Here is a 21,517-nt window from a genome sequence, read left to right as displayed (position 1 = left end):
TTGTGATTGGCTGATGGGCAGCCCAGCGCAACTGTCAAACTTTTCCCTCAGTTTACGGGCGGCGAGAGGAAAGAAGGACCCAGACTGCTAGTTGGATCCAGTTCCCTACCCTTACTTTACATGATATCTGGTGATATTTAACCATATATGCCAGACATGTCCTCATTGCTAAATGGGAAATTTGCAGCAGAAGCCAAAAGAAAACAAAAAAACTAGGACTCCAGGGTCTGGCACTCCAGGCAAAAAAAACAGGCAATATGAGCTGCTAAAAAAAACACCATAGTTAGCATATGTTGAATTCCCAGAGTACCAGGCTGACTTTCAGAAAAGTCATCTGCGTATAGATGTGTCAGCCTTATGTTAGCAAAATCAGTTCTAAAATGGATAAGAAAACTAATTTTTAAATTGTGCAGAGAAGTGCCACCTCCACTGGGTGAAGAGAATCCAGAATATGATTCAGAAGCAGGCATGCCCCATCCCAACTAACATTTCATGTCGGAACCCTTCCAAGCTGTGAGTAAACTCTATTCATTAACATTAGTGAATCAAGACAAATGCTAACAGGTCCCTGTTCCCCCCACCCCTATGTTTTTAGCTGTTCTTATTTCATCTGCAAGCCACTTTGAGCCGTTGTCAGGGAAAAGACAGAGCCATAATAAATTTAGATAGATGATAGATGATAGATAGATAGATAGATAGATAGATAGATGATAGATAGATAGATGATAGATAGATAGATAGATAGATAGATAGATAGATGATAGATAGATGATAGATAGATATAGAGATAGATAGATATTCTATATTTTCTTGTTTGAACTGTGAGCATTCAAGGGGGGAAAACCCGAGCAGGTTCTTATGAGGGAATATGGTCTTTTAGATACAGCAGTTCAGTATCAAAAAAAGGGTACATGTTGAACGCTGGCATTCAAATCCTGCCACTAATAGGTAACAAAATTGTATGAAAATAAAATAAGTAAATTTTCCAACTCTGGGCACCATGAAGATGTGGAATAATCTCCAGCCCACAGAGGAAGGCTCCCCTGGCACAAAAGAGCTTATGTCAAGCTTATTATAACAATAATTACAATAGCAGAAAAAGACGACTCTCCCCCATAGTTCACTCTATAGCTGCACCATATAAATTTATTAAATAAATAAATAAATATAATCAGGCCATTGGCCGATTAAACAATCTATGGTCTTTTTATTTTGTTTTTTGGGGAAAGGGTTATTGGGTTTTTGTTTGTCTGTATCATTATGTTATGTGTTTTGCGTTTTCATTTTGTACTTTCATGCTGCAAACCGCCCTGTGACCTTCAGATGAAGGGCAGTTTATACTGTATTTTTCGCTCTATAAGATGCACCAGACCACAAGACGCATCTAGTTTTTGGAGGAGGAAAACAAGAAAAAAAGTATTCTAATTCTCAGAAGCCAGAACAGCAAGAGGGATCACTGCGCAGTGAAAGCAGCAACCCCTCTTGCTGTTCTGGCTTCTGCGATAGCTGCACAGCCTGCATTCGCTCCATAAGATGCACACACATTTCCCCTTACTTTTTAGGAGGGAAAAAGTGAGTCTTATAGAGCAAAAAATATGGTAAATAAAATAAATAAAAAAGAAACAAAACAAAACAAATACCATAAGCCCAGGCCCATATGTAAAAGACAGGTGGTGCATACCAGTGAAATAAATAACACATGAATTCAGCCATTGGTCTTGCCTCCTCCTGCTGCTAACCACCTCTTCCACCTACCTATTCTATTAGGGAAAAATTAACTGAGCACCCTGCAACTGGGTGGCTAGGATGAGGGAATGTTACATCACTTCCTCCCTTTCCTTCAGAGCTTGGTGGAAATTCACTCCCCAGCAGAATGGGCGGAAGGGTGAAAGGCGACCCCTGTGCAAAGGAAAGGGAGGGAGGGAGGGGAAGGAGGGAGTGGAATGACCTTTTCGCATTTCAGGCACCTGGCTGCAGAGTGCTTTTTTCACTGTCCTCAGCTGAAGATGGTAGCAGTGGACTGGCAGGTGGGAGCAAGCCTGACAGCTGAGCTCAGTTCCGAAATGGCATCCACACACGTCTTTCCAGCTGCAAGCCCCATTTTCACTTTATGCCTGTCTTCACTCTTTGGCAGCAATAACTAACATTGCCTAAATTATTTTTAGCTCTGTACCAGTATGGAGATGACACCATACCTGCAACTAAATCAATTAGCTGTTTGTTTTGCAAACCAAACTCCCCCAAAAGCTGGAGAGCGGCGCAATTACTGTGCGAAGGAACACCGGTCCAAATTCCTTTGGCTACAAAAGCAACATTAACCTCATTAGCGCTTCTCCCCACAGAATACACGCTGGATTTATAGCTAATAATGAGGAGGCTATGTTTTGTTTCATAAGCCATTTGATACTAGTTAGCCATCCCCAAGAACGTTTTCAGAAAAATAAACGGATATTATACATTCTGCTCTTTAGGCATCAGCTTCATTAAGCAAACTAATGCAACGTTCAACAAAGCACAGCTTTCTCTTTAAACACACAGAAACCCCTGAATAGCTCGGTGGCACTTGTGTTCCATAATTCATCTCTTCATGGATAAAAAAAGACAAGAGTTTGCATTAGTCATCAGTAAATCCAGAGTAGCTGCTTTCTGTTCTGCTTCGTTAATTAAAGGATCAGCTTTCAATAAATCTCTAATAACAAGCTGTATGTGATCATCAGTGCAATGGAAATCCTCCTATTACTTCTCAGAACAGCCAGAACGACAGTGCTTTATCTTGTCTCTGCGTACAGAATCTCTTGCTAGCAAAAATAGAATGACATCTTATTGAAAAGCAGTCTTTGGTTTCTGGAGGGAAAGGTCAGTCTTTGGTTGGACATGCGACAAATGGTCTATTAAATGGCCTGGAGTCAGAATGCTGCTAACCTTTCATTTCATTTCATTTTTACTATCTATCAAGGAAAAAGAAACGACTCGTTTACGGTTCCAGCTCTCCGCGCGAAGGAACACAAACACACAGGCATCTAACATACCGTCAAATTTCTCTGGAACAACACAGGTGTCATCGTAAAACTGTCTCGGCCCCTTTTCATACATACAACCTGGATTTTTTTTAGGAGAAAGAGAAACGTATTTACCAAGCAGAATAGGGGAGGAAAGGGTTACCAATTTAAAGCAGGCATCCCCATTAAAACTAAACAGTAAAGGTACGTGCGTATGTTGTGTTAGTCTTTTTGTTGTTGTTGTTCCAAACAAGAGAATGCATTAGTAATGGGAAGTCCTGTGCAAAATACCAGCCTTCACCATTAGAGAATCCCCACTGCTGCATATTTTTAAAGTGGTGGTTTTGCCCGGTCAAAAAGGCAGAAATGGGAAGCTTCATGCATCAACTGAATTTTCCAAGCAATCGCCCAGAAGCCTAGCTGCTCGCCACACCACCCTCTGATTGTGTTGCTGTTGCATACCAGGAGGAACAGTAGCAGAGGCAAGGCTGCAGCTATGCAAATGTACTGGCAGGAGCACCAGACCCCACTGACCCATCCTGGTATGCAGCAAAATCACAGTTGCAGGAGGGTCAGGTGAGCAGCAGAGCCCCATCACTCTGTCCAGTACTGTCATCACCTCATATGGCCTTGCCATGAGAAGTTACCAGAAGAGGCACAGACGAAGAAGCATACAAGAGAGTGTGTGTGGGAGGAGAGACACAGTATAGCTGCTCATGGTCTTGAAAACAAGAAAACCCACGGTCACACGTTTGCTTTGCCAAGAAGGTTGATCCTTGAGGAAATCACCATGGGTGAGAATATGCATGTACTCTACAGAGTGTACGGTGCTTCTCCATACAGAGAAGTGGTCAAGGAAAGACTAGTCTTCACGCGTTCTCACTTCAAAATAAAAATAAAAATCAGTACCCCTTGCTGGTGGGTTTATAGCTTCAAAGAGGCACTAGTCTTTTGCTGTCTCGAGGCTATATCTTAAGGGATGGGCTTAAATTGCCAGTTCAGATGTGTGCCTTCGGGTAATCACAACATGACTGAACGTAAAGGAAAGTGTGCTGCAATTTAAACATATTTTTCCTATGTTAGAAAAGACATGCAAGCTCCAGAATTTCTCCTAGAGCTTTCAGGTTCCTAATCTGCAAAAGGAAAAAAATAAATAAATGCATGATAATAACCAGCCTTATTTATAACCTTTATGAGAATAGGGTCTCAAAGGTTCCTCTTTTTTATTATGTGGATACCTAAATTTTGCTTCAGGACAAAACAGAACTACACACACACACACACACACACACACACACACACACACACACACTTACATACATACCTTCTGTTCTGTTTTGGTGAGCCAGGAAGCCTTCTTGCCTCATGTAAATGGAATGGCAGCTAGGCACTTCTGGAAAGAGGAAGGCAATGGGTGAGATTTCAGCGTACAGTCTGAGAGCGACATTCTGTAAGCAGCAATGCATAACCTTAATTGTTACTGAGAATAACAATATATAATAATAACAGCTGTTGTGGTAAGAGAGCTGGAGTAATTGCAAGGCGCCCATTGGATTTGCACTAAGAATGAAGCTCCCACTAGTGGAATGCTGCTTGCGTGAGGAGGACTGCCACAATTTGGTATCACAAAAGTTAGTTAGAATATTGTTTGGAATGGCACAAGTCAACAAATAAGGGAAGCTGTAGAGAGAAAAAGAGCACACTTGAAGCTACAGGGAATGGCAACCTGTCAACATTTAGGAGTTTAGAGTAGCATGTGGAAGGCAAAATAAAGGGGAAAAAAGGAAAACTATAATGTAATTAATATAAATCATACCCAACATAGATCATTAAACAAAGCATTTAAATCGTCACTGGAGCTTATGGTGAAGTTCATTACAATTAGCAGGAAAAAAAGAAAAACTAATAAAGTCGTTGTTTGTCAAATTTGGTATAATATGGAATAATAATTCAGAATCCTCCTTATTGAACATGCAACTGACATAGCATGCTTATGAAGGACTGTGGCTGGATGGAACAGAAACCTACAGCAAAACGATGAGTTTTGAAAGATTAGATATTTCCACAAAGAACAGTTGTTCAAATTCATTAGCAAACTGATTGTCACAATCAGCCTCAGAGTCAAGTTTCAATAAAACGTCTGACATGCCCAGTGAAAAAGGCTACATGTTACACATGGTCAGTTTCCATGCTAACCACGTTGAGCCTGTCTACCCAGAACATATAAACATATGATAGTCTAATGATTCAGCATATACAAAAGGGAAGTGATCAGCAATAGCACTGGATTCCAAAAACAGCCTAAAGTGGGAGTAGGTTCTACCAAAATCAATACAGCTGCCGTACTCAGGCTGCGATTTACTAATGCAGCTCCACCTAGATGATAGCCTTGTTCTGCCATGCGCTGGCTAAACAGAAGAAGGGGAAGGCATTCACCTACAGAACTTCCACCTGTAACTGCTGCAACCCAGCATTCCAGTAGACAAGAGTCTGGTACCTTAACTTCCTGTACCACAACAGCCCAGTCTGGCAGACTTAGCTCTGAACCTCCAGAATACTACCATATTTGCTGAGGTTCTGATCCTGTCAACTATTGCTGTATTGTTTCAGCTTTTGTGACTGTTCAGCTACTGATTGATTGATTGTGTGACTGCGGAAAGGGATAAAAGCCCCCCATCCAAACAATGACTATCATCAGAAAAAATATTAATTTAAATTTTTATCATCTACAATACTGTATAATTTCTTTTTCAGTACAGTACATTGATTATTGCTTTCATTTTATGGATCAATGGTCTTGTTAGATAGTAAAATTCATGTTAAATTGCTGTTTTAGGGGTTGTTTTTAAAAGTCTGGAACGGATTAATCCGTTTTGTATTACTTTCTATGGGAAAGCGTGCCTTGGTTTTGGAATGCTTTGGTTTTGGAACGGACTTCTGGGACGGATTAAGTTTGAGAACCAAGGTACCACTGTACATTATTTGCCACCTGGCCACTCAAACCACGCCTGTTCCTCTTCAACCATTAACCCTACTTTGCAGATCCTAAAACCTGAACACTTGGAGGCTCAAGTCTTGTTGGGTACTGACCATAGGAGCCAACTCCTAGGGGCCGAGGTCCCTTCAGCCCCCTTAATAAAATATTTGAGCCCCCCCCCAAAGTTGCCATTCAAATGGGATGTGTGCATTGTGTCCTGTGATCGATTATGTGGGTGGGGCAAGAGAGAAGCAAGTCAGAGATTGACTTACTATAACATGGGGACCAGCACTCGTGGTTTGTTTCCTCTAAAGAAGCCACACATGGTAAGCCAAGAACAAACATTGGCTTCTGCTCACGGTTTGTTTGGAGAGAAACAAACCACGAGTGCTGGTTCAGATTTAACATTACGCCAGCTTCTGGTTTGTTTTCCTCCTGGTATGGCACATATACGAGCAGCGGAGGAGTGAAGTGGGAGCTTCTGAGTAGTTTGCAATGGCTTGTTCAAATTAAACCATGATTTAAAATAAACAACATTTTAACATTACATACAAATGGGGACACGATGTACCGTGTGTGTACTGAACTTACATTGTTGGTTTGGTTTTTTTAAAAAAGGGAATTTAACTCTTCAGTTGAAATATTAAACAAACTGTTTAAAACTGTATTATCTCTGTTAAATCTCACACTCTTGTAAGTATCTACACATACACGGAAACCTAGTAAACCTGGGAAATGAGACTTAACTCTGAGTACACCTGCATTACTAATAAAGGTATTCATGTTCAAAACATGCATCGCACATATAGCACAAGCTTATCCAAGTTTACTTGGAATAAAGTCCTGTGTAGTTCAATGAGGCTTATTCCCATGTAGCCAGCATTTGAACCTTAACTATTTGAAAGCTAAAATATTGTTCAGTACACCATTGCATTCTGTTCTTCAATCAGCCACTGGAGAAGCACTCACATAAAACCTGCAACAGGACCAAACATAATTTGTCCAGTGTTGTGTGCAAGTCTTTTCCAAAATGCAATCCAGAATTTCACTGTTCACTGACTAGGGATGAGTATCAAGGACTTGGAAGGAGAAGAAAATGAGATTTTACACTGAATTCACTAAGCAAGTGCTCTTATTACAAAGGAAGTTCATCTACCCATAGTCTCATTCCACAAATTTTCATTACTCTTTTTCACAATGAAATGTGTCTATCGCTTGGGACCTCCAGTGTTTCAGTATCCCTTTCTACAAAGCAGTCACAAAACTCAAGACAGAACCAGATGCAATGATTGACAGGAGGCTACCACCGAAAATGAGGGCCTTGGGCTAAATTCTTCCTGTAAATGTTTAGGCTGACTTACTTGTATTGCAACCTCATGTTTTGCATTTGCCCCACATCAACACTAAGGTTACCGCTTGCAGAGAAATCACACTGGTAAGTCCACCTGAACATTAGCAGAAGTGTGCGGTGAACTTGTGAACTATCACCTCTAGTTCTCTCAGAGATATGCGGCTTTGGTGGAAAAAAGGCAAAAACACCTGTACAAAATGAGCTGCATAATAAACTAGGTAAGTTTGATAGGCGTGTGTGTTTGCAGGATAAGAGAGTCAAAGTTTTATCTAACAGATCTTGATTTACGATTGTGGCATGTAGCCCCAGTTTCCTGATAGGGATGCAACAGGACTGCATGTTGACATTAGAAAAGGAGGAACGAAGGCACAAGAAAATGCTGAGTCTTGGGTCTGACAAGCCATGGCTTACTCAACCAAAATCATTCTGCCTGAATTCCACCAGGCGACTCTGGAATTCCCTATAGTGGGGAAGAACTAAACTCAGGGAGAGGGGAGCCAGGGCTGCTGCAACAAACAGCTGTGCAAGCCTTGGGGAGGCAGAGATGTGAGAGAGCCTCAGAGGACGGAGGGAAGGAAAGAGGGACAGAGGCCAGTGTTGCCTGCGGCACCTCTGACCTTCGTTCAAGGCAACCTAGGGTGCCATGGCACACTGGTTGAAAACCACTGCATTAGACTGTATGTTGTGTATGTCTGGTTAGGACAGGGTTTGGGAACCTGCAGCCTCAAAATGTAGCTGGACTCCAACTCCCATCAGGCCCTGCCTGGATAGTCAATGGTCAGAGATTATGGGAGCTGTGGTCCAGCAATACATGGAGAGTCACAGGATCCCCACATCTGGGATAAAACTAACAATTGTGAAGAGGCAACTTGTATTTAGCAACGTTAACTACATCATAAGCAAATGATTAAACAATCCACAGAGGACTGGGGCGGGGGGGGGATACGTCTGAGAAGACTTTGTTCCTTGCAAAGTACCTAAAGTCTTATTATTCTAAAGTGCTATTGGTTAATTTATGACTATCAGAATGGGTCAAACTCTAATCAAATTGTAGAAACATTTCCAAAGTGATTATTCAATCAAATGACTAACATGGTTAATTAGGAGCCATAAACATTGCTCTGAAGTTCATCAAAGTAATGACTTGCCCAGAAAAATTACTGCCAATTAAATTGCCTTCTGCTTTCATTTCTACTTTATCTAATAAAAAGGCCAACCAATGAAATTTAACATTGCAGTTTTAAATTGTGCTAAATGCTTGACTAAGACCCAGGAATAGGTTTAACTACCTAACTGGGGTTACATTAGAGAGCAGCAAATGAAGAACAGAAACTGTATGTTTACTTCTTGTTTCCAAGATGGCCTTTAAAAGAGAAAAAGGAGGAAAGGAAAGATGCCATGCAGCAAAGTTTAGGCACTGGCTTCACGATGGAATGAATCTGTTGGGCAGAACAGAGCCATTAACTTTTTAGACTTTTTTTAAAAAAAATGCATGTGTCCCCCCCCCCCAGAATAATTCAGCAGTTCACATTCTATATTTTGCTATAATTTGTTGTGCACAGGACCTACTACCGTATGTCAGATTAAAATCCACTATGGAAGAAGAGTTTGAAGAAGAAGAGTGTGGATTTGATATCCCACTTTATCACTACCCAAAGGAGTCTCAAAGCAGCCAACATTCTCGTTTCCCTTCCTCCCCCACAACAAACACTCTGAGGTGAGTGAGGCTGAGAGACTTCACAGAAGTGTGACTGGCCCAAGGTCACCCAGCAGCTGCATGTGGAGGAGCGGGGAAGCGAACCCAGTTCCCCAGATTACGAGTCCACCACTCTTAACCACTACACCACACTGGCTGCCAATCCACTTTGTTTGTGTGCAGAGGTCCTGGATTCAGTCCCCAGTATCTCCGGGTAGTGCAAGGAAATGCTCCTGTTCAAAACCTTGCAGAGCTATGGCCGGTCAGTGTTGGTAATGCTGACCTAGGTAGACTGTACATGATAAACGTCACTGCCTTATAGCCCTGCATATGAGTTTAAGCAGTGAGCAGGAATCAGAGCAACAAATACTGGGGTGGGGAGCATTTAGCAGCAGCAGTATTCAAACTGCAAAACAAGTTGCCGTTTTGAGCCATATGCGTGGTCTATGAACAGAACAGTATTTTTCCATTATAATTTTTTAACCCAAGACTTCCCAAAAGACACGTTTTATTCAATGAGCCTAAATCCTGAGGCCGGGTTCTATGCCGGAAGTTGCCACTTCTATCCCATTGCCACGTGGGTAACAGAGAACATTGGCATCGACGAGGGGATGTGGTCAATCAAAACCTCTGTTCCTTCATGGCCCTGGCAGTTTTAACACCCCTTCCCCGAGACAAGAGAAGATGAAGCATTAGTCATCTGGTAACTTGAGACGTCTAAAGAGGAAAGTGTTGTGTTAAAGGAAGTTTGTCGCCTAGAAAATAAAGAGGAAAGAAGTCAGCCGACTTAAGAGAATCAGCTGGTCCATAAGTAGGAAATACAAATGTGTCCGCCCAACAACATTCACAGGGGAAATCCCTTCCACCAGTGACTGTTTTGAAACCAATAGTTCAACTTTGGCCCTGAAGCACTAGGGGGAAAGATGTGAGCTCAGAGACACAGTGCCTAAGATCACACTGTCTCTAAACCCATTTCCCCGCCTAACCCTGATATCTCCCTATGGGATGCAGTATATTTTATGGCCACTTTTGCCTCTGAAACAAGTGTTTCATCTGCCTTGTTTGTGGCAGGCCCCAGATTCAATCCTTGGCACCTCCAGGTAGGCCTTCGAATGTTCAGTCTGAAACTGTAGAGATCTGCTGCCCTGAGGTGAATGGACAAATATTCTGAATCTGTGTAAGGCAAGTTTCCTGCGTTCTTTTGTAATTTTGAGTTCTGAGACCAGCATGGTAAAATGTGTTCTGTCTCAGAGCAAAACTGTGCCAGTTGACTGTGGTTTGGCCAGCACAATTAAATCCTCCCATCCCTGGCCAGGGCTTATTTATTTATTCATATCATTTATATTCCACCTTTTCAGCGGCATACACTGAAGGGTACTGTGTGGGATTCCCCCCTAAATGCAAAATACTCTGGCCCTCTCCTTCTTGTTTGGGTGTTTGGAGCATTTTTGCACACTGGGTGCCTGCCATACTAATAGGGGCTATCTTTGTAGTCATAAGCTGAAATGAACAGGGGAAGATTACATTAAAATATTACAGTATTTTAATATATTTTTGGAAGCCGCCCGGAGTGGCTGGGGAAGCCCAGCCAGATGGGCGGGGTACAAATAATTATAAATTATAAATTATTATTATTATTATTATTATTATTATTATTATTATTATTAGAGAGCAGGAGACTTATCAGGCAGCAGAACTCTAGACAACATCCATTCCCTACAATGTTTTCAGTTTAGCAATTGTGCTCCGTTGCTTTACTTGAGCCACAAATTGTTAAGTTAGATACAGAAATTGACACGGCGGCGTCAAATATATGGCTCGTGTTAAGCAAAGCTGAACCATAGCAGCCCTTCCAGACCATAAACTTGCAGGAGTATAAGAAGCGATCTTGCGTAAAGGGAGAGCATAATATAAATGGAGACGCGACAAATCACTCACAACTGCATTCCTCACAAAGTTGGAGGAAGTAAACTGAATCATGTAGCAGCAGCAAAATGCAACAAGTAAACAGGGCGATGGAACCAGCTCACATTGTCTTAAAGAGAGAGAGAGAGAGAGAGAGAGAGAGAGAGAGAGAGAGAGAGAATGCTGAATGTCTCCTATCACCACAGCATACAGTGGCACCTCGGGTTACAGACTCCGCTAACCCAGAAATAGTACCTCGGGTTAAAAACTTTGCTTCAGGATGAGAACAGAAATCGTGCGGCGGCGGCAGGAGGCCCCATTAGCTAAAGTGGTACCTCAGGTTAAGAACAGTTTCAGGTTAAGAACGGGCCTCCAGAACGAATTAAGTTCTTAACCCGAGGTACCACTGTAGAGGATTAGAACTCAGATGCTTTAAAAGAGGATAAAGCGGTGAGCACAATAAACCATTTAAAGCACTGTTCCCCCTTCTCAAAGAACTCTGGTCACTGTGGTTTGTAAAGGTAAAGGGTCCAGTCAAAGGCGACTATGGGGTTGTGGCGCTCATCTCACTTTCAGGCCGAGGGAGCCAATGTTTGTCCACAGACAGCTTTCCAGGTCATGTGGCCAGCATGACTAAACCGCTTCTCGCACAACGGAACACAGTGACAGAAACCAGAGTGCGTGGAAATGCCATTTACCTTCCTGCCACAGTGGTACCTATTTATCTACTTGCACTGGTGTGCTTTCAAAATGCTAGGTTGGCAAGAGCTGAGCCAGAGCAATGGGTGCTCACCCCGTTGCGGGGATTTGAACCACCAACCTTCTTATCAGCAAGCCCAAGAGGCTCAGTGGTTTAGACCACAGGGCCACCCACACTGGGAATTTTAATTCAGTTGCTGGGAATTTTCATTCTGTTGGGGGTAAACTACAGTACCCAGAATCCTTTGAGGGGGAAATATGTGCTTCGAATGTGCACAGCATTAGACAAATGCATGGAGAATAATTGCACCAATGGCTTCTAGCCACGGATGGGAGGCAGAATGCTTTTGAATGCCAGCTGCTAGGAATCACAACTTGAAGGGTAGGGAGAGCCCTATTGTACCCTGGTCCTGCTTGTAGGCTTTCCACAGGAATCTGGTTGGCAACCATGAGAAGAGGAGCTGGAACTGGGCTCATCTTATGTTCATAATTCAAGAATCACATCTGAATCGGAGCAGGGGGGTCCGTTTAAGATCACAACCCTTTTTCCCTACAGGGTCCAGATAACTATTTTAGGGAGGTAAACAAGGATGGTGTGATGGCAGCAATATGTATTTACTGTTAATCCCAAGCATAAGGCGAGATGGATGTGGAAATTTTGCGCCAATTTTTCTCCCTGTCTCAAGAAATTTGCCTAAAAACACAGACTTGTTCTATTTTCAGCCTGCATAATTATGATAAAGACCTTCAATTTTACATTACCTGACTGGTACAGTACAATGCAATTTAAAACCAGCGACCATATCTTGGCATCGGCAATAGCCTTTGAATATTGAAAACAGGAGGAAAATCCATAGGATGTATTTATTAGGGATACAGCTTATTGACTCCAAGTTGTTAAATCTATTAACTGGAAAGCTAGTTTGGCAATTGTTCCACAGATACCGTTGCCTTTTGCACTGATGGCTCCCCTTGCAAATCCCGCCAGCTTGTTCTATTATAGTCGCAACATAATTGATGGTCTCTGCTACACAACACATGTTCGTCTAATAGGGACACAGATGTGATAAATAGCAATGAGATATAGTTTCAGAAGGATGACACTAGTGCACTAGGGGGGAAACCCTAGCTTTCAGATGGGGAAAATATTCCTTCTTCTCCAGGACTACCTGTTTTGCACGTAGGTTGAACACCAGGTAGAACTAAGGCCATCTTAACCATTGACGCTAGGGGTGCACGGAGGAAACATCTCTGGACAATGACAAAACCCGACAAATAGGAGCGCGCAGATCCCCTCCAGAGATCTTTCCTCTGCTCCCACTTGCATCCCCCATCGTTCTGTGCTGGCACCCCACGGTGAGTGGCGGTGGGAGTGTGCTCTAACAGCAGAAAAGCCAGTAAAGGAACCCTCAGCTTGGCGCATGCAACAGGATGTGCCACGCAGCACCCATAACATTACATGACACTCTGGGTACCGCGTGCAGCCAAAACAGTTAGCCGCCATGCAGCGGGGCGGGGGGAGCAGCGGGTGTACAGTGCTGCGACTATGCCGCCCAACATTCCCCCCCCCCCCGTGAACCCCGCACCCACCTTTGTACGCCCCTGTGTAAACAACTATTCCCTTAAAAAAGGTCAACAACTTTGGTGGTTCTCTCGCCCGGTGGATCTTTGCATCCCAGCGCCGCATATGCTTAAGACGGCCCTGGGTAGAACCCCCCACCAAGGAAGTCTGAAAAAGATGTCTGCTCAAAATCCTGGAGAGACAGTGCCTGGGAATGCAAGTAATAATGAGCTCCATGGTCCAAAGATCAGGATGGATAAAAAAAACAATGATTTTAAAAAAAACAACGGGGGGAAATAACAATTTTTTAAAAAAAATAAATCGGATTTTTAAAATAAAATGCTTTTGGAGGAAAAATCTTTCTAAAGATAGTTTTCTATTTAAGTTACATTATAGTCCAAAAGCTATTAATCAGGAAATAAGGATTTGTTTTAAGTTTTCATGTGTGCTAAAACTCAGTCTATGGTGTTTTGTTTTGTTTTTTAAAAAATGTTTAACCACATCAGTTAACAAACATGGATACATATGCTATAATGTTATTGTTTTAGTTAAATAAATTGTTTAAATTGTTATTAAGGAAATGATTATTTTTCTCCTTCCAATAAAATACAGCAGAAAAGTTGTCTGAAAATAAACTGTTAACATATTAAATCTCACAATAATTTCATAATTATCTGTCTATGTATTTCTAATAGTATAACCAAATCAGTAATTTTTAATATAACTGTAAAAACAACTCTGAAAATTTATTATTCCAAAAATGAAACCTTCCTCTGGTTGTCAATATTAAGATGATACAAGCAAGAATGAGTCTTTCTGTTAAAAAAAAATGATATAAATCAAGTCTTACTGACTAGTGATTTAAATTGTGATTTAAATCAATCTGATTTAAATCAAATCCACCCTGCCAAAGATATAAGGCATTTCCCTATGTTCTCACGTGAAACATTTCCAGGATTTAAGAATCAAAGACAATGGATGACATAACTGAGCTATGACTCTTGAAAGGAAGCGGAAAGTAAAACAAGACAATCTTAATTTTCATTTGGGATGGACACCTTTCTTTTATAGGCTGCTAAATTAAAGCATTGTCCATGAAATCTAAGAAACCCACAAATACTGGAGTTTTTAAACGGACAGTGTCATTTGTTAGTTTTAGACCCGTTCGCAATTAGGATTTTAAAACTGTATATCGTCAAGAGAGGGGGTGGGGAAGGAGTCGGCACACTTTCTTTGCCTCTTCTCCCAACTGCATTGCAGAGAGCAGGCAAGTTGAACCCTTCTTGCAGGGTGGCGATCTCTCAATTGGTGCTCAAACCCATATAGAACAGCCAGACAAATAAACCACTTTCCAAAATATATAGTAGAGAGATTGATTGATTGATTTGATTGTGTGTGTGTGTGTGTGTGTGTGTGTGTGTGTGTGAGAGAGAGAGAGAGAGAGAGAGAGAGAGAGAGAGAGAGCACTCGGATCCACTATGAAGTATCAATACATCCACATACAGTGGTACCTCGGGTTACATACGCTTAAGGTTACATACGCTTCAGGTTACAGACTCCACTAACCCAGAAATAGGTTAAGAACTTTGTTTCAGGATGAGAACAGAAATCGTGCGCCAGCGGCGCAGCAGCAGCAGGAGGCCCCATTAGCTAAAGTGGTGCTTCAGGTTAAGAACAGTTTCAGGTTAAGAACGGACCTCCGGAACGAATTAAGTACTTAACCCACTGTAGTTCTTTTAAGGTTCAAAGCATTCCATATAGTAACCTTCACTCAGTAATCTTTGTTAATTAAGCCAGTATTATTATTCCCATATTGCATACTGGGATGTGTGCAGTGCTGGATTAAACCCTGTGGAGGCCCCTAGGCAGTTGAAATCTCGGGGGGTCTATTGCAAAATATCTCCTGATACCAGTGCTTTTTTCTGGGGGGGGGGCACATATCCCTAAAAAAATTGTGAATATTATTTTGATCCTCTAAAAGGTGTGGGGCTCATAGGTCGGTGCCTACTCTGCCTATTTCGTAATCCAGCGCTGGATGTATGTGAATGAGAAAGAGAACTGTTTACTAATACCTAGTGAATTTGAATTGAGGACTTCCTACCTCGCTTAGCTGAGCAGAGTCCATGCAGATAAGGGTACCAACACACTCTACCAAGAATTGCTGGATAAAGGTAATATTTAGTTTAAAGTATTCTATTTATGCACACAAGTACTGTCAGCAAGATTCCCAATACTTGGGGTAAGGACATCAGGGTTATCCTAAAGGAGGATGCAAAAAAGATGTCTCTGAAAAATCAAGTTAAAAATTAAAATTAATTCGGAGTAACAGAAACATCGCATTACGACAAGATGCCAATAAATTCAAAAGCCAGGCTTCACAGAGAGGGAACGTAATCCCTACCTCTCATCTGGCGAACAACCCACAAGTTGTAATCTAATTTGGCTAAAGCAATTCCAAAAGAAACCAAAACACATGCAAAATAAAATCCACAGTTTTCCTCCCTGAAATACACCAGATTGCTTTCTATAGCGAACTGCTGATTTACTCTGGCATCATCACGACATCCGGTTTTCAGAAAACACATTAGGCAACAGCAGCCTCCTTCAACAAAAGGCTACTTGTTATTGACAGCAGAACCAAAACATTAAGAGGACGTCATATTTTTTTAAAAAATGTACAATCCTGTCCCAGCTGGTGGCTCTCCATTTTTACGCTCTATATTTATTTCAGTCATACGGGGTCACTTTCAAACTATGTGTACGTTAAGTTGCTATTTACAAGAAGAAAAAAACACAGAGAAAACGCACAGAGAAAAAGACCCCTCTCTCTTTTGTGAGCCTTGGCTGCAAAAAACACATCTGCATGGCTCCTCCTCCATCCCATTCTCAGTCTATAAAATTTAAGTTCTCCAAACACTGCCTGGCTGAAGTGACATATTTGAATGGAATTCAGACCAACCAGTTCCTGTTTATGTTTCTGATTGGATTATGTAGCCTTCTCATTCACCATACATTAGGAACGCACCAAGGCCATAAATGGTGTCAAGTTACAAGCAGAGGAGGCCAGCAAGCATTAATCATTACTTTAAGTCAACGGGCAAGGGAAGCAGCTGATGGAACACTACACCCTTCAGCTCTCTATAAATGGACATTCCAATGTGTGCACTCCTCCCGCCGCCTCCCTCCCCCTTTTCCCCCTTCAGCATCCATTTTATGAATGAAACTCCAGGCTGCACAGAGTCCATTCATATAAAAGCTTTGCTTACTAGGCTCGGCCTCTAGGGATCAGTCAGTCTTGGAAAGGCCGATGTGATTGGTTTAAGAAAAGCTTCAGCCTTCCATTACTGATTTAAAATGCAGCCCATGTCCATTTGACCTGCGTTAATGCATAGAGAGTAAATCCAGACTGTATTGTCAATTCTCAAATCAAATCATTAGCCAGTGCCACTTACTGTAACCGTAGATTCAGAGGATATTTAATCCGTTTCTTTGAAAAGGGAGGGAGGAGTGAGACAAAACTTTATAGATATTGCCTGTTCAAACTGATGCAGCACTCACCGCAAGAGAGCTATGGATTTTATGGGGTTATACCCCTAAATAAGAAAATAATATTGGTAATTAACTTTTTAAACACTGTGTACACATGGAAAACTGACATGGGGGAAGTGAAGGAAGAATACCAGCTAAGGCAAACAGTTTTGTGAACAAACAGTTTCAAGCTGCACAATGCTCTCCCCATAATATGCACCATTTCCATGTTTGTTGTGACAGCCATGATGAAAACTGTCTGTTTATGCCATTTTCTTCTTACAGCGGTCAGAGTGAACCTATATCAAAATGCTTGGTGTGAGAGGAGTGCCGATGGCCAACAGGAAAGATCACCCAGCCGACAGACTAATAATTGAAATTGCTGGATTCCATAGTCACATGATTTCGTTAGTGATGTACCGAGACTACATGATACTGGCCTTCAAAGCATGCAGCAAGCCCTTCTAGATGGGTGCAAGCAGTTCCTATGCGAGCCACAAGTTCCTGGGTGTGAGCTCTCTTCCAACTCCATTTTGTGTTGATTTGCAAAAGTGCCAGCATTTAACTATAAAGCCCTAAATGACTTGGGACCCTAATACCTGATGGATCATCTCTCCCCATCCTGTCCATTTCAATGAAATTCAGATGAAAAGCTTCTCCACATTCCACTGTCAAGCAAAGTGTGTTATGCAGAATACCCTCCCCTTAGTGTTGATGGTGACACCACATCATTCTGGCACCAAGTTAAGACCCATCTGTTTTCACAGGCACTTTTAGTAGTTTAGCTGATTGGAACTGGATTAATCCTGCTCTATGGTTTTAGCTTCTCCACTGGCTTGGAGGTATTTTATAGTTTTAACATTGGGTATGAATGTGATATAAGGAACTGTGCACATATAATTTATTTATGTAGTATTAATATCAGGCAGATGCTGTTGTAATGTTTTTGATGCCTGCTAAAAACTTTGCTTAAGATAGCCTATCCACACAGTATTACTATGTACATTTGGTTTTGTAAACTGTTTTTATTTATATTTTGATAATTCTATTGTGTCTTTTGTTTTTAAAGTCTGCTTTTTTATCGTTAATTAACAGTTTACACCATTTAAACTGCTTTGATTTTTTTTCTGATTAAGCAGTACATAAAGCTTGCTATAAATAAATAAATAAATAAAGTTTTTGTGTCTTGCATTCCCTCCTAGTATCTGTACAGATGAACGGCGGGGTTGCAAATATGTTAACAACACAACAGCTGTGTGGGCTGAAAGCCAACAGGATGTCTGTCCCTGTCTCCATTACAAACACCTGTGGGCCTGCTCTCTCTCTCTCTCCCTCCATTCTTCTTTTTTCTTTACCGATGAGAATTAAGAAAGTAGTAACAGTCAGCCAATCTATCATTTCTTTCATTCATTCATACTATGAGGCAACAGCCTGACATATAAATTCTTAAAATGGAACACAACTCATCCCCATGCTAGGAACTAATTGAGCAGTCCTTGTGTGGTTGTGTTATTGCAGAAAAAGAATTAGCAATGAGAGGAGATTAAGTCTTTTCAGTGCAAGGCAAGCCAGAGTTCAGTGGCTTTATCTGTTTGTACAGCACAGGATTGTGGTTCAAGAGATGTTTCCCTGCCAGATCAGGCTGTCTTAGCGACTCATAAGGGCAAAATTAACAAGTCTGTGTTGCAAACGCAACCACCAAAAGGGTTTACTGTCGGGGTTTTTTAAAGGAACAATTGCTGACCAGAAAAATAAACTTTCCAAACAGCTTGATTCAACACATTCAGCTTTATAGAAACTGTGGAACAATTAACAAGTGCAGCAGCCTACTGCAAAATAGGTATGCTATTTGAAGGGGCTCAAAAACAAAAACTATCAGGGCCATCAATATAAACTTGCTTCCAAGGATGTATCAAGGACAATCGCTGCCATTACTATATATGCATGGCAAGCGGTTACGATTTTTTGTCTGGCAGAAACAACTATACACAACAATATTGAATGTTGTGAAGCAAAATGCACTGAATATTTGACCCTATGACTCTTTGTATTGGATAAAACAGGACAATAAATTGTAGCTGCCACCTGCCATATAACTAACAGAAGAGTTGTTTCCACATTATAAGGCATTTAGGAATTCATCGAAAACTACTTCTTTTGTACTGATGGGAACTTCAAAACTAGTGTGAACTTAAAAACAAAACAAAACCTTAGAAAACTCTAGACAATAAATACTAAGGAAAATATATATATAGGCAGTAGTAGAGCAGTATGTTTCCGAGCACAATTCAAAGTGTTGGTGCTGACCTTTAAAGCCCTAAATGGCCTTGGTCCAGTATATCTGAAGGAGCGTCTCCACCCCCATTGTTCTACCCGGACACTGAGGTCCAGCACCGAGGGCCTTCTGGCAGTTCCCTCACTGCGAGAAGCCAAGTTACAGGGAACCAGGCAGAGGGCCTTCTCGGTAGTGGCACCTTCCCTGTGGAACACCCTCCCACCAGATGTCAAAGAGAACAACAACTACCAGGCTTTTAGAAGACATCTGAAGGCACCCCTGTTTAGGGAGGCTTTTAATGTTTGATGTATTTTAATATTCTTTTGGAAGCCGCCCAGAGTGGCTGGGGAAGCCCAGCCAGATGGGTGGGGTATAAATAAAAAAATATTATTATTATTATTATTATTATTATTATTATTATTATTATTATTAAGCAGAGGATAGTTACATGAATTTGTACAGTATGTGTCCCTAATGTTAACCTAGTAAGCAAATGGAAAGTAACTGTGTTATATTAAGGTATATCTCATCATTAACAGTGCTAACATATGTTTTTTACTCAGAAGTCTCTACTATGTTCAATGAGCTTTACTTCCTAAAAAAATTACATCACAGTCTAAGGGTTCTTTTACAGAGTAGAATGGAATATCAAAGATAAAAAGGCGTTTATAAAAGATTTGAAACATAAGAAACCGGGCAGGGGTGGGGGAGATAGGCAATCTAAAGGCATAAATATTAGAAGGTCAGCTCTTCAAATCTACAAATTAAGAAGAACATTTCACCTTGGCCTTATTTGCTCTTGCTACAGAGGCAACCATCTGGTAAGATACAGAAACTCTGTTCACTTAAAATGTTACACTGAAGAAACAAAGCGGGGTACAACCAGCCAAATCACCATAAAAGTTTTTCAAAGCTTTGTTTTTAAGTCTTTTAACCAGTCTGGTTAAGTGAGGCAAATTAATATTTGAATGGGGGGAGGGGTAGGCCACGTTCAACCTTTTGCTGTACGGAAGCAGTGGAGGCTATCCACAAAAGGATGTGGCCCTCAGGATGGAAAACACCCACACACCCAATCCCTGCTCTACAGCAAATGTCTTTCACGTTGCCTACTAAATGTTCTTTCCCCCTTGAGTTGCCTTTGATGTTCTCCACAAAAGCATGTGATTATCCCTGAGCTATGGTCCTTGCACAGAGATAGTGTATTGATTTGTGTGTTTGTTTTTAAATGCTTCTTTGAGATTAAAAAGAAGTAACAAACATAAGGGCTAATAAAAAAAAGGGAAAGAAAATGATACAATTTGTTACATCCTATCACTGTACATTCTTCTTGAGTTTCTAACAACTTCCCGTTACCTCATCGTGTATTTACCACTTAATCTATCTAGCACACTGTTAACTTTCATTTTCTTTTTGTTAATTTTCATCAATGTTATTGTGTCTCATGGTTGTTCATCCTACACAGAAGTAATTCAAATCCTGCCACTGACGTCATATTATTGCAGTATTCAATAAGATATTTTTATACACGTCCCATTTCCTAATAAATGCTTGGTCAGTATTACTTCTCAGTTTTGTCTGTAATTTTTGCCAACTCAGAGAACTCTAACAACTTAGTTTGCCACTCCAGCTTTGTTGGGATTTTCTCTCCTCTCCAGTTTGTGGCAATTAATATTCTTGTGGCAAGATAGTGTATTGCTTTGATTATGTCACTCTCCGTGCCCTGCCCTCTCTGCCAGTGGCACTCTTCTTGCCCCATTTTAAAAAATATTTTCATTCTGACTCCTATATGTAGTAAACAGCATAAACACCAGATTTTTAATCGCCTTTGCAATGACCAAAAAAATATTTTAAAAATATATTTGTATGTTATGGTAATCTTGCGTTGTATGGTGACAACACCATGGAGTTTGAATCATTTATCTTTGAAAGAGTTTTGCTGCTCCGGTTATCCTTCCTTCAACTCCCATGCCAATTCTCTACTGAGCACTAAGTTTACAAGTGACAGACTGCTGTCATGCTTGTGCCTTGTTTTCTCTGAATATTTCAAACAGAAGAAAATAAACAGCATTCCCAAAGTGAGAAGAGGGAATATTTTGACAGAGAAATTTCTGTTCCAGACACAGAGCAAGTTTCAGCAAGGAACTGCCATTTTAGGCTGCCTTTTCTTTGTGACACTCAACAGTTTAGCAACAGGCTGCATAAGCTTAGGCATGGTCAACTGACCTGTTGAATATTGTCAAAGGACAGTCAAGTATTTTTAAAGAATCGATGTTATGAGGCAACAAAGTTAATAAATTTTAAATGTGACTGAAAAGCTGATGGTAAATGCGGGGAGCAGGGAAGATATACTTTGTGTCACAACAACTAATTAAGAACCAGGTGAAGTAGTGGATTCAGAACTGTTCAAGGCTGTGAAACTTATTCACTATTACAAGCTGAACCCATTAAATATGGGACACCCTCTAATACTCTCTCAGTCCTCCCCACACTCTCAAATAAAGTAAAGTGAAAGACGTGTTTTTTTCA

General features: G+C 41.1%; 1 protein-coding gene across 6 annotated transcripts in view; it reads right to left on the bottom strand.

Moving 5' to 3' along the window:
- ETV1 (ETS variant transcription factor 1) overlaps positions 1 to 21,517 on the bottom strand; it is a 92,172-nt gene that overhangs the window by 9,142 nt on the left and 61,513 nt on the right. For all 6 annotated transcript variants that reach the window (XM_083578775.1, XM_083578776.1, XM_083578777.1 and 3 more), the window contains 2 exons: positions 4,324 to 4,392; positions 3,030 to 3,098 (listed from right to left, as the gene is read on the bottom strand). In XM_083578775.1, the coding sequence (XP_083434901.1) occupies positions 3,030 to 3,098; positions 4,324 to 4,392 (138 nt within the window). The remainder of the gene's footprint in view (positions 1 to 3,029; positions 3,099 to 4,323; positions 4,393 to 21,517) is intronic.

The sequence above is a fragment of the Podarcis filfolensis genome (assembly GCF_964270895.1).
Source record: "Podarcis filfolensis genome assembly, chromosome: 12".
Taxonomy (NCBI): Eukaryota; Metazoa; Chordata; class Lepidosauria; order Squamata; family Lacertidae; genus Podarcis; species Podarcis filfolensis.
The sequence above is the reverse complement of the archived record's forward strand: the minus strand, read 5'-3'. Positions and strand labels throughout refer to the sequence as shown.